The sequence below is a fragment of the Podarcis melisellensis genome, assembly GCF_964234715.1.
Source record: "Podarcis melisellensis genome assembly, chromosome: 15".
NCBI classification, from domain to species: domain Eukaryota; kingdom Metazoa; phylum Chordata; class Lepidosauria; order Squamata; family Lacertidae; genus Podarcis; species Podarcis melisellensis.
In genome coordinates, this window is record NC_138532.1 from 7,376,238 (window position 1) to 7,393,087 (window position 16,850).

The window sequence follows — 16,850 nt, forward strand, 5'->3', positions numbered from 1 at the left end:
CTAGGGGGCTGATCCAAAAGGCGGGTGGGCTTCTTGTGGGATGGAGTCCTCCGATGTTTCCTCTCACAGGCTCTGAATGAAATGAGTGTTGGGAGTCCTTGAGTCAAGCTCCACCAATAACAGCAGGCTCCTCTGCCTTCCCTTCCCTGGGCCTAATTTGCTCCCATCTCTGTTGCCAGATTTTTGTGGTCCGCCAGAGCCTGTGTACTTTCCCCTCCCTGGAGGGATAGGTCCGCATGCCACAGCTGATGTCACCTTCTCTTTCCCTGGTCATTCTTCCTGCACCCTGTCCTTGGCTGGCCTCCACACCGATGCCACTCATTTCCGACTAAGCCTGGAGTCCAATGCCACCCACGTGCGTGGCAGTGTCACCACAGATCTCGGCGGCTCCCTGGAGCGCAAGAACTTTTCTGGGGTGCCCTTTTTGCCTGGGCTGTTCAGCACATGGAGCCTCTTCACTTACCCTGACGGCCTCGCAAGCTTCTTGGACCACCAGGAGCATTTCCGTCTCTCCAGCGCCCAAGACATTCCCTTCGCAAACCTCGGCTCCTTGAGGATAATGGGAGCAACTGTGGCCAACGCGTCTCTAGGCAGATTGGGGTGAATTTTTTTTGGGGGGGGGGACAAAAGAAGAGTCCTCCTTGCTTTTGTGGGCAAGCATTGATGTTTCTGTAAAGAGACATGGGGGGTCCCTGCAGCAAGCCCATTCTACCTGGTTTCCTTGGAATTCATGTCAACAGAGATATACGTCTCCTTGGCATATATACGATATATACAATATATACGATATCTTTATTGTCATTGTCCCTTGCGGAACAATGAAATTGAAAAACTACATAAAACTACATAAAACATTCAAAACCCCCTAAAATCTCTAAAACCCCATTTTAAAATACACTATACTACAGAGACCCCTTATGCTGCGTTTAGAACCAGAATTGCATTAGCGTAGAAACTGTTTTTCAGGCAGCTAGTCCTGGCCTTTATAACCCTATACCTTCTTCCAGAAGGCAGAAGCTGAAAGAGATAATTTCCGGGGTGCGTACTATCATGTGCTATCTCTGCCGCTTTCTTATGGCACCTGGCAGCATAGATTTGATCTAAGGTGGAAAGAGTGCACCCAATAATTCTCTCTGCAGTCTTTACAACCCTGGATAGCATTGTTTTTTCCCTGGCCGTGCAGCTCCCAAACCACACGCACAGACCATAAGTTAGTACGCTCTCCACAGTGCAATGGTAGAATGCCATCAACAGGTCCTTTGAGAGATTGTTTTTCCAGAGGATTCTCAGAAAATATAACCTCTGCTGAGCATGATAGTTATCTGCTAGCTGAGCATGATAGTTGGAAAGGTTGCACTGCCTGCAGATCTCCAGGGGCTTCCCTTGCATGTTGCAAGACTGCCAGCTTTTTCTTTCTCTTTTTTTGCATGCACAGAAACCATTTTCCATGCACAGACATCATCACCTCCAACAAGGGGTGGGGCAGTACAACCAAACATGGTGTAGTGGTTAGAGTGTCAGGTTTTGGACCTGGGAGATCAGGGTTCAACTCCCCACTCAGTCATGAAGCTCACTGGGTGACCTTGGAGTCAGCTGCAGCCTCTTAGCCTACCTTGCAGGCTCGTTGTAGGGATTGACTGAGGAAGGGGGGGTGAACTATGGACTCCTTGGAGAAAAAGGTGGGAGATAAATGAAATAAATAAGCCTTTCTCCTAACTTGCTTGCATAAGAAAGCTGGAGAGTCAGGTGGAGATCAGCAACCTGGTGCCCAGAGATAGAATCATAGAATCATAGAGTTGGAAGAGACCACAAGGGCCATCGAGTCCAACCCCCTGCCAAGCAGGAAACACCACCAGAGCACTCCTGACATATGGTTGTCAAGCCTCTGCTTAAAGACCTCCAAAGAAGGAGACTCCACCACACTCCTTGGCAGCAAATTCCACTGTCAATCAGCTCTTACTGTCAGGAAGTTCTTCCTAATGTTTAGGTGGAATCTTCTTTCTTGTAGTTTGGATCCATTGCTCCGTGTCCGCTTCTCTGGAGCAGCAGAAAACAACCTTTCTCCCTCCCCTATGTGACATCCTTTTATATATTTGAACATGGCTATCATATCACCCCTTAACCTTCTCTTCTCCAGGCTAAACATGCCCAACTCCCTTAGCCGCTCCTCATAAGGCATCGTTTCCAGGCCTTTGACCATTTTGGTTGCCCTCCTCTGGACACATTCCAGTTTGTCAGTGTCCTTCTTGAACTGTGGTGCCCAGAACTGGACACAGTACTCCAGGTGAGGTCTGACCAGAGCAGATCTTGACGCAGTTGGACATGTGCCAGTCTCAAAGTGTGACTGACCTGCAGTCCACCCTCTCAATTCCCTCCAAGTCCACCACTGATTGTTTCCAGGAATCGCTGAAGGAGGGCAGGCAAAGGCTACAAAGGCTTTTTGTGCTTTCTCAGAGAATCTGCAAAGGAGGGTGCTCACATTGTTGGGTAAGTTCAGAGGCTGACCTCTTTGCCTTCCCTTCCAGAGTATCGCCTTTCTTTTGACCTACACTTCCCCAGCAGTGGCAGCAGCCTGCAGCTGGAAGATGCCATACGCCGCTACCTCAACACCTTCACCATCGGGCTGTGGGTTCGAAGTCAACCTGCTGCTGCTGCCGCTGGCTCCCACAACATGTGCCTGGTCAGCTATGCGCTAAAGTGGAGGCAGCCAGAGTTTGCCCTCTTCCTCCTCTCCCCCTCGGGGCTGGAGTTCCACATCAAGGGGTAAGCAGGAACTCCCTCCACTGGCAATGATGGTTTTAAATGATGCTCTCTTCCCAGATTTTGGTCTTGGATGTGGTTTTGAGCTTTTATGACATTTTATATGGGGTTCCTATACTGTGTGTGTATAATGCTATATATTACATATCTCCACAATTCTATGATTCTATGTCCTTTGCTGCCGCTCTAACTTGGGCACCATAATGTTTCGAGCTGGTGGTGTAGCCCTCTCACCATCCCAGTTGCCAGGAAGCCACTAAGTTTCTTTGTACTCCAAATGTCCATTATGTGAGGGGGATAGCTCAGCTGGCAGAGCATGTGACCCTTAATCTCAAGGTCGTAGGTTTGAGCCCCACATTGGGAAAAAGATTTCTGCACTGCAAGGGGTTGGAGTAGATGACCCTAGTGGTCCCTTCCAACTCTATGATTCTATTATCCCAGTTGCGTGTCGAGGTCCCCAGGTCCACCCCAATAACTCACACATAACACATAATTTTTTGTTTAAAATTTTTGGCAATAATTTTGGCCACAACTTTATTAAAATACAAATTTGTGAGTGGTTGCTTAGGCATTGGTTGCGACTATCTGCCCCCACATGGGGGACAGACTGACATTCCGCACGATGCGAAAAGTCAGAATGGGGGAATACACTTGGGGGTTACGCGGAGCAGGGAACCTGCCCTCACCCCAAATGCAACCAGGAGCTCATTGCTATGGCCCGAGCCCCCTTGACAGAGTGGACAAGCAATAGTGAGCCCCCAATTCCTTTAACGGAATCCCTTGCAGCAGCAGCATTAGAGGGGCAGGCACAGCCAATCCATGCCCCTCAACCAACCAAACCATAAACCAATGCCTAACCGCAACCTTACAAGTTGTGATGATTTGCTACACAGTAGGCAAAAACCAAACGGCCCCAGCCAATCAGCCAGATGGACAAAATTCCTACCAGGCCCCCGCTCCAAAGCAGTCGACCCCATGACAGGCATAGCAAGGTCAAAGCGAACAACCCTATTCTAGGGAGGGTGGGACGGGCAATCCGATGCATGGGCGAAAAGAGGAAGCCCTAGCCTCGTGCAAGGAGTTTTAGTATTTCTGGCTGTCAATCAATAAATGGCAACATTAACTTCTTCCCAACAACAAGGGAAGCCCCAATCGCATCAGTAGCCAACGATCAGTTAGCCCGCCCCCAACTTTGGAGTGTCCTGGCGGCCCCCACCACAACACGTGCTCTCCATGAAGGAGAACACGTTTTCCCTGTATTCTTTGGGTGTGGGAGGGAGTCGTGTGCTTTAAATGTGCTTGATGTGGATGTGGCCTCAGTTAAGGAGAGTTTCATGAATGAGCCACCTACCAAGCAATTTACAGCAATTCCAAAATTATAATTTTTGACCTCGTGACTATAAATGATGTGATCTGAACAAGCCAGGAGGCTGGCATGAAATGTATTCTTTGAAATGCATTTGCTGATTTATCTGCACACATCCCAGCCTGAGCATGGAAAGGTAAAAGTGATCCACGGTGATCCATGCGACGGTCATCTCCAGGCTTGACTACTGTAATTCGCTCTACGTGGGGCTGCCCTTGAAGCTGTCCCAGAAACTCCAGCGGGTACAGAATGCTGCAGCGAGGCTCCTCACGGGGTCTCTGCCATGGGAGCATATTCACCCAGTGCTTTTCCAGCGGCACTGGCTCCCAGTGGAGTACAGGGTCAGATTTAAGGTGCTGGTTTTGACCTTTAAAGCCCTTCACAGCCTAGGACCCTCGTACCTACGGGACCGCCTCTCCCAGTATGCCCCACGGAGAGCCTCAAGGTCCATAAGTAGCAACACCCTAGTGGTCCCGGGCCCTAAGGAAGTTAGATTGGCTTCAACCAGAGCCAGGGCCTTTTCAATTCTGGCTCCGGTCTGGTGGAACGCTCTTCCTCATGAGACCAGAGCCCTGCAGAATCTGATTTCTTTCCGCAGGGCCTGTAAGAAAGAGTTGTTCCGCCTGGCCTTTGGCTTGGAGCCAATTTGATTCCCTCCATCTCTTTCTTTTTTCTTTTCCTTCTCCTCCTGCGATGAGGCTACATTTTAATATTTTAATGTTTCAGTATTTTAATGCTGTATTTTAATTTTGTTTTTAAGTTGTAATCATTCAACTTGTTTTTATTATTGCTTGTAACTGCTCTGAGCCCGGCCTTGGCTGGGGAGGGCGGGGTATAAATAAAAATTATTATTATTTGTAAATTGAGTCCCCTGCTGTTATGGGAAAGCACACCTTGGTTTAAGAATGCTTTGGTTTAAGAACGGACTTCTGGGAGAAATTTATTTATGGGAGAAATTATGGAAATATGATATTAAATTCATGGCATGTTATACAATAAGAGAAAATTTTATGAAAATGGTGTACCAATGGTACTTAACTCCGGTAAAATTGGCTAAAATTTACAAACTAAAATCAAATACCTTTTGAAGAACTCAAAAAGATGTTTAAAATATCTTTCAGTAAAAAACCGGAGGCATTCCTTTTAGGTTTAATTACAAATGATATCCCCGAAAATCAAAGGAAAGTATTCCTTTATGCAACAACAGCTGCCAGGATGCTTATAGCTAAAAACTGGAAAGGCAGAAAAATTCCATCAGTGAAAGATTGGCAAATTACATTTTGTGAATACATAAATCTGGCAAGACTCATAGCTTACATAAGGGGACAATTGGACCAGAAATTATTAAAAGAATGGGGTTGTGCTAAAGAGTATATGAAAAAACATTGCTCTGGAGTAAGTATATTGGTATGTAATGAATGATGCTTTACAGGGTTAAAGAAAAAGAAAATGGTGTAAAAAAAAGTACAAAGGTGGAAGTAATCTAATTAGACACAACAATACAGTAAGAGTAAATTTTTTGAGGTCTTAGAACAAAGAAAGGAAGTCAATTTGTGTTTATGTACGTAATGATATGGTTTTTTTCTGTAGATGTGTGCTTTTTCATTTTGTTTAGTTTAGTTTTGTTTCCATTGGTTTTTTCCCCCCTTTTCTTTTCTGGTTTTTTTGTATGTTCTGGGGTTTTTTGTTTGTATAGTATTATTTTGGATTCAATGTTTGTAATTTTTGTTATGATTCTGCATTGAAAATACAAAAAAACAAACATTATTATTATCATTATTATCATTATTATCATTATTATCATTATTATCATTATTATCATTATTATCATTATTATCATTATTATCATTATTATCATTATTATCATTATTATTATTATTAAAAGGAGAACCCAGATAGCTCAGTTGTTAGAGCATGAGACTCTTAATCTTAGGGTTGTGGGTTTGAGCCCCATAATGGGCAAAATATTCCTGCACTGCAGAGGGTTGGTCTAGCTGACCCTTGCTGTCCATTCCACTTCTGTGGTTCTATCACTTCTTCCCGGTTTCTCTTTGCAGGTCGGTGATGTTCAGCGGCACCCAGGGCTCCCTTCTGGATGGATCCTGGCACCATGTGGCCGTCTCGGTTTCCAGCGCTCCTGGCTACCCGTCCTTCAAGGTCTTCGTGGATGGATTTCTCTGGGAGCCCCACTTCGCTGAGAGTAGCAGCTTCCTGAGGAAGGGGCTCTCCCTTGGGGGGAAGCTGATAATTGGACAGCTGGAGGTGGGCAGCAGAGGTAAGTCCCTCCTTTGCTCAGAGGCTGTAGGCTTGCCCTGTGGCTGCAGTATAGAAACCCCATATAAAATGTCATAAAACCTCAAAACCACATCCAGGACCAAAATCTGGGAAGAGAGCATCATTTAAAACCATCATTGCAAGTGGAGGGACTGCCTGCTTACCCCTTGATGTGGAACTCCAGCCCCGAGGGGGAGAGGAGGAAGAGGGCAAACTCTGGCTGCCTCCACTTCACCGCATAGCTGACCAGGCACATCTTGCGGGAGCTGGTGGCAGCAGCGGCAGCAGGTTGACCTTGAACCCACAGCCCGATGGCGAAGTTGTTAAGGTAGTGGTGAATGGCATCTTCCAACTGCAGGCCGCTGCCACCACTGGGGAAGTGTAGATCAAAAGATCCCCCCTCAACGGGTGGGCCCATAACAAAGACTTGGGGGAAAGCCGTAGCCCCTCCATCTCTCACCTCCATGCCCCCACATCACTGGTCCTCATCTCTGGGCAATAAGGGGCTCTTACCACATCCCTGCATGTTGGGGCTGCATTGTAGGGACCAGCCTCTTTGTGGGTGACCTGAGTGAAGTCAACCTGTGGGACCGAGCCTTGCCCGAGGTTTCCATAAAGCAGCTGGCAGCCTCAAGGACTCGGTGGAAGTTCCCTGGGAACGTGGTGAGCTGGAGCACACTGGTAGCAAAGAAGCCTTCCTCTGTGCAAATCAGCACTGCAAGCCAAGACCCAGGTAAGTGGGCTGGGGCAGCCAGATATATAAGCTAATCGCCAAATGGCACCTTAAACCTAAGTTACAGTCGCCGCAATGGAATCTCTAGGCACCAACTCCCCCCCCCCATGAATATTGTTTTCGTTGTTATCATTTCTATACCGCTTTATATTTTAAAGGAAAAATCTCAAAGCGGTTGACAACACATTAAAACATCCCATCAAACAATTCAGAATAAAACAAATTCAAGCACCTAGGGAAATATTTCAGAACCTTTCAATGACATTTAGCTTTGTCGACCAACTTAATTAAAAGAGTGCTGTAGTGGTTAGAGTGTCATAACAGGACCTTGGGAGAACAGGGTTCAGATCCCCAGCCAGCCAGCCATGAAGCTCATTGAGTAACCTTGGAGTCAGTCGCAGCCTCTTAACCTACCTCACAGGGTTGTTGTAGGCAATGACTGAGGAGGGAGTGAACCATGGAGTCCTTGGAGGAAAAGGTGGGCTATAAATGCAATAAATAAGCTCTTCTACCTACCTGCTTGGGACGGGGGTGGCACTGTGGTCTAAACCACCGAGCCTAGGGCTTGCCGATCAGAAGGTTGGCGGTTCGAAACCCTGCGACAGGGTGAGCTCCTGTTGTTCGGTTCCAGCTTCTGCCCACCTAGCAATTCGAAAGCACATCAAAGTTCAAGTAGATAAATAGGTACCACTCTAGCAGGAAGGTAAATGGCGTTTCTGTGCGCTGCTCTGGTTTTGCCAGAAGTGGCTTAGTCATGCTGGCCACATGACCCAGAAAAACTGTCTGCGGACAAACGCCAGCTCCCTTGGCCTATAGAGCAAGATGAGCACACAACCCCAGAGCCGTCCACGACTGGACCTAACTGTCAGGGTATCTTTACCTTTACCTTTACCAACCTGCTTAAGAAAGAAGGGCCAGCCAGATGGAGAGGTAGTTGCCAACCTGGCACCCAGAGATTGCCACATGGTCGCAACTGGACCTGTGCCAGTCACAAAACGTGCCTGGCGCCTGGCGAATTTAAAACACTGGATGAAGCCCAGGAACAAAGGGGGGGTGAGGGCAGGCAGCAGCTTGGGCTACTAAGGGGACAGTGTGATGTCACCATATGACCTTCATCTCGGGTTGTGGGAAGCAGCTTTTAGCTCCTGTGAGACATGGGCTCCGGACTGAGAGGAGATATGAAAGCTATCTTCAAATATCTCAAGGGCAGTCACATGGAAGGTGGAGCAAGCTTTGTTTCCCCCCGCTCCGGAGGGTAGGGCTCAAAGCAATGGCTTCAAGTTACAAGAAAGGAGATTCCAACTAAACATTCTGTCATAAGAGGTGCTCAACAGTGGAATGGACTTCATCTGAAGGTGGTAGACTCTCCTTCCTTGAATGTTTTTAAGCAGAGGTTGGATGCTTGAGTTGAGATTCCTACATTGCAGGGGGTTGGGCTCGATGACCCTCGGTCTTCCAACTCTGTGATTCTGTGATTCTGTTATTCACCACAGGCACCGCCTTCCTGTGGTTTGGTTTCCTTCGGCTCAGAGGCAAACAGTCAGCCCTGTGCACCGATCCAGAGCAGTCCCTGGTCTATACTGAGCTTGCGCTAGACCAGCGCCTCAAATGTGCTTTCTGGGGGCTGCAGCCAAATGGTCGACTCCGCAACATCGCAGACCCTCCTTCCTGCCTTCAGGTAAATGGAACTGGCACTCCCTCTCCTGAATGACGTCAGGGGATAAACTCTTTGATAGTGGTGGAGTGAGGGGTGCAGGAGGAATCGGCCACCCTATTTATTTATTTATTTATTTATTTATTTATTTGCATTCTATGACTGCTTTTAATCTCAGTCGTCTCTTTCCAGTCTCTCAAATCTACAGGGTAAAAGCTTTTTTTTATGATATTGGTTAATTTGAAGTGGTTGCTAGATCACAGCAACTCCTTTCCCAGTTTTTATTTATGTTCTTACTAAATTTTTCTTAAGTCACAGTAGAACACACAAAGAGTCTCTGTTTTCACATCACTGAATCGTTCCAACAAAGCAATATGTTGTAGGCAATAAGGGGTCACCCAGACTGCTTTCGATTCACACCCCTTAAAGCAGCTTAAATTTATACAAGCTTCTTTTTAGGAGCTAATTGGTTCTCTCTCTCTCACACACACACACATTTATTTCCCCTCCGCTCCTCAGAAAAATGAATAGGAACCTAGACAAGCAGGGGGCGGGGTCCTTTGCAGGGGGTGCCAACACCCCAAATGCTTTAGGGAAAGAAATGCAAGACTCCGGGAGTAGCTTGATAGTGCTTCAAAACAACCTGCTCCGGGATAGTTCAGGGTCAGGGTTTTGAGCCCCAAGGTGGGCCAAATAATCTTGCAAAACAGAGCATTGGAATACAGTGGTACCTTGGTTCTCGAACGGCTTATTTGTTGAACAAATCGGCTCCCAAATGCTGCAAACCCGGAAGTAAGTGTTCTGGTTTGCGAACGTTTTAAAGGAAGTCAACTGCAGCTTCCGCTTGGGGGAAGGAAGCTCCTGCAGCCAATCAGAAGCCGTGCCTTGGTTTTCGAATGCTTTCAGGAGTTGAACAGACTTTTGGAACGGATTAAGTTCAACAACCAAGGTACCACTACTGATGAGCCTTGTGGTCCCTTCCAGCTCCACATTCTATGATTCTATGTACAGTGGTACCCCACAAGACGAATGCCTCGTAAGACGAAACACTCGCTAGATGAAGGAGTTTTTCGTTTTCTTAGTCACTTCGCAAGACACATTTCCCTATGGGCTTGCTTCGCAAAACGAAGCTTGCCCCGCAAGCTCCGGGGATAGCGGGGAAGCTCAGTGCATCTTCCCCGCTGTCCCCGGACCTCTTCTGAAGCAAGGGGCAGCGGGGAGAAGATCACCTTCCCCTCTGTCCCCAGACGGTCTCCATAGGAACGCATTGATTGATTTTCAATGCATTCCTATGGGAAACCGTGCTTCGCAAGACGAAAAACTCGCAAGAAGAAAAAACTTGCGGAACGAATTAATTTCGTCTTGCAAGGCACCACTGTACCTTTGGGGGGGGGGGTGAAACCCCACTGGCTCTTCTGCTTATTTTCCAGCATGAACCTGAGGAGACGGACGGGGCAGCAGGAGATTCCTCACCCTGATGCTGGTGGAGGCCTCTTGGCTAAGTCCTGGGGTGTTGCTCATGCATTTCAAAAAACCACCAATTAATTAATTACATTGATATACCCTGCTTCATCCAAAGATCTCAGGGCAGTTCAAAAGATTAAAGAACAGGATAAAAGCACAAATAAATTGTTTGAACAGAAACAAAACAAAACCAGCCTTTAAAACAAACTTAAAAGGCTGTAGAATATTAATCAGCCCACAATGTTATTTTTGGAAAGGTGAAGACTCACTGCACAGATATACATAAAAGGTCAGTGTTGTTGTTGTTTTAAATGCAACACAATGTTTTAAAAATGCAACAGCCCATTGAGTGCAGACTCGCTGACCAACCGTTTGACTTGGTGGCAGGTAGCCTCAGTGGCGAAGGCAGTCTCTCTTCCCCTCACACCAGCTGTATACCCACCATACTTCATTTAAAACACCCCCGTTCCAAAAGGGTGCTGGGAATTGTAGCTTTGTGAGGGCTGAGCTACAGTTCCCAAGATTATTTAAAGGAAGGAGATGAGCATCAGGGATATGGCACACATGCAGCCACCAGCACTGCCGGTTTGAAACCAGCTTGGAACAGAATCCACTGCCCTGCATTTCCCAGCTCTAGAAATGGCATTTTTGTGTGAGGGCTGCTATTTTCTTTTAGGTGTTCCTTGTGCCTTTCACAGAAAAACTACTTGCTTAGGAGTCATGAGAGTTAAATAGATTCAAGTCTGTAGTTTCGGGATGACATCTCAAGGCAGTTTTTAAATGTTTGATTGTTTTGCTGTGTTTTTATATTCTGTTGGAAGTTGCCCAGAGTAGCTGGACAACCCAATCTGATGGGCGGTGTAAAAATAATAAAATTATTACTAAATTATTATTACAAAGAAAGGAGCTCTAATTCCTGTGGGGTATCTCTGTGTGAGTTCTTGTGCCAGTTTGCCGATGAGCTCAGTTGTTTGTGGATTTCCCCCCTTCAATAATTAGTTTTCAGTTACAATAATCCAATGGTAGCCTCATTATAACAATGCTAAGTTATAATACAATTATGAACCCCAGTCATTCAGATGCCAAATTATATAATTTAGGAGGCCTCCCATGTGCTAGAATTGATGGTTTGATGATTTACTTTGTTTCTGCGTTCCAAAATCTTATTGATCTCAATTCCATTCCATTCCAAATAACACTCCCTTATACAACAACTGCAATATTAACGGCATCCATTCATCTTGACACATTAAATGATTTACAAATCTGTAGGTGAAGCACTCAAACTATATCCTTATTCCTTCTGTGTGTGACAATTATTCTGTCCATTGTGTTCCTTCCTGTCCGGTTAGCTCAGTTGTTAAAAGTCTGATGCTAATAATCCCAAGATTATGGGATGATCCCCGTATAGGTTCATATTCCTGCATTGCAGGAAGTTGGAATAGATGATCCAGTGGGTCCCTTCCAACTCTCTGATTCTGTGATTCATGCAGGCTTCTCCCCTGTTCTCTGTGCAGGTGGCACCAGACGGAGTCTCCTTGTTGAGCAGTTCAGACTGTTCCACGGACACCAAGAGCTCCTTTCGCCTCTTACCGGACCAGCGGCTGCAGAATCTGCACTTGGGGTTCTGCGTGTTTCAAGGAGTCATTCACACCAAGCTCTACCTGGGGAAGTGCACCCCACAGGCGTTGTACTTTGTGCTGGATCGGGGTGCGTTCTTTAAAAAGTATACTTGCCCCTCCCTTCCTCCAAGGAGCTCAGGGCAGCAGACATGACTCCTCCCTCCCCTTTCACATTTTATCTTCACCACAACCCTGCATGGTAGGAGGCTTGGGTGAGGCAGAATGACTGACACAACACCTGGCACTTCGTTGGGGCTCATCTCACACAGCCAACAGTTTAGACTGCTTCATTTTGCTATGGGGAGGGGTAAGCTGTGATGAGCCCAGCAGGTGTGTGTGTAAAAGGAAGTCTGATGTATTTGTTAGCAGACTTTGCAGGTTGTGTGAATTAGATTGGAATAATCACTTACAGTTTCCAGAATTCAAAGGCTTTATTCATGCAAGAACTATTTATAGGTTGGGCGGAGATGAGAGAGAGAAAGACATTTGTCAGGACAGAATAACAACAAAATAGCTCAGGGTTGAGGGGCAGAGTTAACCGAGGCTACAAACAAGTGTTGACTAGATTGTTAGACAAACAGTGCCTTGTATGGTTTAAAGTAACACATGTGGAAATTCAGTGAGAAGGAAATGTATTTGTTTTTCTCCAACGGTGTGCAAATCATGCTCTTTGCCATTTCCCCCTGCAGATGTGTACTGCCCCCAGTCCAGGGCCTGGAGATCCAGGAAGGAGAAATGCCTCTTCCTCGTCTTGGATGCAGCCCTTGAGTGGAGCCAGGCCCTGAAGTTCTGCCAGAGGTTCCACGGTGGGAGCCTGGCCACGCTGAGCAGCCCACAAGATCTGGTGAGCAGTTGCTCTGGTCTGAGCATAGGGAGTATCTGAAATGGCAGCCTGGGCTGCCAAGAGTCATTTGGGTCCCAGGGAAGAAGAAAAAATGGGGCCCCCACCCAGCAAGGGCTGGCCAGCTAAAAGTATTTACACAGGATATAAAATAAATTTGTAATCTCATTTTTATGTTAATTATAAACACAATAACATTTGCTTGAATTGGTTTCATTCTGGATTGTTTGATTGGATGTTTAAATGTGTTGTCAACCACTTTGAGATTTCATTTAAAATATGAAGTCGTATATAAATGAAATGAATAATAATAATGACAAAAATAACAATAAATCCCACTGGGGGGAAATATGGTGCCATTGAGGCGACTGTAAATTAGGTCTAGATCAGTTGAGTTTCTAACACTGATCACTCTGCCTCATGATAGAGCCGGCCCTACATAGGTAATGGCGCTGGGCTTCCCAGTCTAGGCTCTTTGCACTCCTCCCAGCATCTCCTTGGCACTCAGGCCTCTCCACCCTGCTGTCTCTGGTGGCCTTGCACAGTTTGCATCCTTTGGGGTGTGCTGGCCGGCAAGATCCCCACTGCGTGTTTTCGACTGGCGAAGGAGAATGACCTTCTGCGTTCCTCCACAGGTCTGGCTGCAGAAAGAGCTGGAGGTGAGTGTCTGGACTGGGCTTCGCAGTGGCAGAGGTTTGTGGCATTGGGCCGATGGGGCACCCTTCAACAAAGCCTTGCGGCGGTAAGTAAGAACCCCTGAGAAAGAGACTGTGGGGCAGGATGGGTGGATTGGGGCCATTTGTGTATTAAGACGGCAATCCCGTGCACACCTGCTTAGAAGTACATCTCACAGAACTTAATAAGAACCACTTCTGAATAATCAGTCAATAAATAATAGAAGCAGCTATAGTGCAGAGATTGAACACACTCGCTGCCAAGTCATCTTGCCATCCGTACAAGAACCCAGTAAGGGAGGACACTATCATTGCCACCATATTGCATGTGGAGGAAGGTATGGGGAGAGGCTGCAGCTGGGAGAGAGTTAGTTTATCATAAGCAACTTTCAAAGGAGTTCTATTTTTATTTAATTACTTTTTTTCATTGTATTGTATGTTGAAAAGTCTCAACCCCCCCAAAAAATATCAAAGGAGTTTGAGGTCTCCTAAGGAGCTGTTCAGGTCCTGAAGGTGTGATAGATAAGCGTTCAGAGGAGCTGTTTCATTCACCAGGCTTATTTTTGCCTGGATCTAGCAATTGCAAGTCTTGAACAACTTGCTTTGATTTCCAAGAAGGTTGTCTGAGAAACATGGGACTGAAGCCAAGCCAAGGGGACGAGATGTAAAACTGAGCACCTCAAAAGGGCACAAGTCAGCAGGCCTGCCAGGCGCCGTCTCTGACTTCCCTCACCCTCTCTCATTCTCTTTGGGGCCAGCTTTGTTCTCTCACAGGGTCCCTCAGACATAGAAACCTGCATGCTGGCCCTGAGCTCCGGCTTCCTGAAGGCTGAGCCGTGCCACAGGCCTCACCGCTGGATATGCCAGGCCTCTCACCAGAGTGGTAAGCAGAGCTGCTTTGGGCTGCAGACATTTTGCATTTCATAGAATCCTAGAGTTGGAAGGGACCCTTAAGGTCATCCAGTCCAACCCCCTGCAATGCAGCTGTCCCATAAAGAGATCGAACCTGCAACCTTGGCATTAGCAGCACCACACTCTAACCAGCTGAGCTATCCAGGCTGAGTTTTCATTTTGGTATTTATGGGGCATTCCTGAATTGCAGGGGGTTGGACTAAATAATAGTAATAGTAATAGTAATAGTAATAGTAATAGTAATAGTAATAATAATAATAATAATAATAATAATAATAATAATAATAGTAATTTATACCCTGCCCTCCCCAGCCAGAGCTGGGCTCAGGGTGGCTAATACCAATAAAATCACAGTAAAAACATAATAGGGGAAAGAGGGGGGGACAAATTTAAAATACTAGTTAAAATGCAATTTAAAATGCAGCCTCATTTTAAAATAGCCGATAGATCAAGACCATAAGGGGAGGGAAACATAAGGGTCCAAACCGAGTCCAAACCAAAGGCCCTGCAGAAAGATGTCAAGTCCTGCAGGGCCCTAGTCTCTTGTGACAGAGTGTTCCACCACGTCGGGGCCAGTGCTGAAAAGGCCCTGGCCCTAGTTGAAACCAATCTAACCTCCTTGAGGCTCGAGACCTCCAAAGTGTTGTTATCTGTGGACCTTAAGGTCCTCCGCGGGGCATACCAGGCGAGGCAGCCCCGTAGGTATGTGGGTCCTAGGCCGCATAGGGCTTTAAAGGTCAAAACCAGCACCTTAAACCTGACCCTGTACTACACTGGGAGCCAGTGCAGTTGGTAAAGAAGAAGAAGAGAAGAGTTTGGATTTGATATCCCGCTTTATCACTACCCAAAGGAGTCTCAAAGCGGCTAACATTCTCCTTTCCCTTCCTCCCCCACAACAAACACTCTGTGAGGTGAGTGGGGTTGAGAGACTTCAAAGAAGTGTGACTGGCCCAAGGTCACCCAGCAGCTGCATGTGGAGGAGCGGAGACGCGAACCCAATTCACCAGATTACGAATCTTATCTTAACCACTACACCACACTGGCTCTCTGGATGAAGCACTGGATGAATGTGATCCCGCGGCCCTCATGGTCCCTTTCAACTCCACAATTCTATCATTCTCCCCTCCCCTCAGGCTCCTACATGACCTTCCCTGAGAAGTCCTTCTATGGTGCTCCCTCCTTGGACCTGAGCTTCCCTTCGCTGGAGGCTGCCAAGCGGCAGTGCTCTGCCTTGGGCACGGGGTGTGACGCCGTGGTCAGCTCTGCAGGGGGCCACCGCCTTGCCAGGGGGACACGCCTTGTGGTCCTGGAAGACCCTGACGCCAGTTCGGCTGCCGCCGTGCATGTCAAGACGAGCTGCCGGCCCGGCTTCTCTGGCCAGGACTGCCAGTCGATGTGCCCCCGGTGTGAGCCAGGCCTGAGCTGCAACCCGCTGACGGGCCTCTGCGATGGATTCCTGCGCTACAGGGAGGCAGCCGGTATGTGCCTCTCAAAGCAGTGGGCTAATGGGGCTCTCCTCCGAGCCGTCCCTGATGCAACCACCCTCAATCCCATGCAAAAAAGCTCACATTTGGAGAAACAGGGTTAAATCAGTCGTGGCACTGGCTCCAACCGCCAGCCCTGGAGCCCTGAGAGGAAGGAGGGCTGGTGGCCTCGTTTGGCACCATGGAGCCCTTCAAACCTTCTGCTGCTTCTCCCCCCCCCATAACCTCCCTTGCCACCTGTTTGCTCCCTTGCCCCAGTGCAAATGGAATTGCAGCTGCCTTCAAGCTTGTAGCTCTTCCAGAATAATAATAATATTTTTTATTCATACCCTGCCCTCCCCAGCCAAGGCCGGGCTCAGAGCAGCTTGCCAGGAAGCATCATGCCTTCTGACTTAAAAACCCTGCTCCTGAGTGCTAGGAGCCAGGGGGGACTCTGCAGTTACTTGGTGCACAAGGGTGTGTGGTTGCTGAGTAACCCCCTGGCACGGCGGTCAGCTAGTAATGGCCAAACCCCTTTCCCTAGCGGCGTATGCCTCTCTGAAGTGCCTGCCCCTGGATGACTGGGTGTTTGAGCATGGAGCCTGCGTGTCCTCGGAGCGCTACAGCAGGCAGGACGAAGCAGCCTCTGCTTGCCAGAGGTACCTGGGTGCTACCGTGCAGAAGGTCAAGGTGAGATGGGGTCCCTGCTGGAGGCTGGCGGTGGGGGAAGAGGCAGGTTCTGGTGAACGTCTCACATTGGAACCACCATAATTTGACTTGGGCTGTGGGAAGGGGTCCTGGGTCGTGCTTTTTTTCTAGGAAAAAGGCGCCGGTACTCTGGGTAATTGCCCTGGGTGCAAAATTTCCTCAGGGCCAGGAAAAACAAATACATGTAAAACAATTACATGATTTACTGGAACTTCATTGAGATCTTGATATATAGTAAAGGTAAAGGGACCCTTGTGGGAGTCATAAAGCCATGGCAGAGGTTTGTAAATACTGCAGGGTACCTCCGGACCTCGTGACCAGCACTCTGAGCTTTACAATGTATTGGAATGTAATGACCCTATATGGCGATGGGTGCAAT

The 16,850-nt window shown here is 47.5% G+C and overlaps 2 protein-coding genes across 2 annotated transcripts in view; both read left to right on the forward strand.

Annotated features, from left to right (window-relative positions):
* The window catches only part of LOC309358144 (chromaffin granule amine transporter-like), a 94,607-nt gene that overhangs the window by 22,265 nt on the left and 55,492 nt on the right, over window positions 1–16,850 (forward strand). The window lies entirely within an intron of this gene.
* The window catches only part of LOC309357380 (uncharacterized protein), a gene marked incomplete at its 5' end in the record, with an annotated part of 33,742 nt that overhangs the window by 3,254 nt on the left and 13,638 nt on the right, over window positions 1–16,850 (forward strand). The window contains 11 exons of the mRNA XM_081889513.1: window positions 180–590; window positions 2,526–2,763; window positions 6,184–6,401; window positions 6,945–7,133; window positions 8,627–8,811; window positions 11,769–11,961; window positions 12,563–12,717; window positions 13,350–13,456; window positions 14,147–14,271; window positions 15,434–15,778; window positions 16,308–16,453. Coding sequence (XP_081745639.1) covers window positions 180–590; window positions 2,526–2,763; window positions 6,184–6,401; window positions 6,945–7,133; window positions 8,627–8,811; window positions 11,769–11,961; window positions 12,563–12,717; window positions 13,350–13,456; window positions 14,147–14,271; window positions 15,434–15,778; window positions 16,308–16,453 — 2,312 coding nt within the window. The remainder of the gene's footprint in view (window positions 1–179; window positions 591–2,525; window positions 2,764–6,183; window positions 6,402–6,944; window positions 7,134–8,626; window positions 8,812–11,768; window positions 11,962–12,562; window positions 12,718–13,349; window positions 13,457–14,146; window positions 14,272–15,433; window positions 15,779–16,307; window positions 16,454–16,850) is intronic.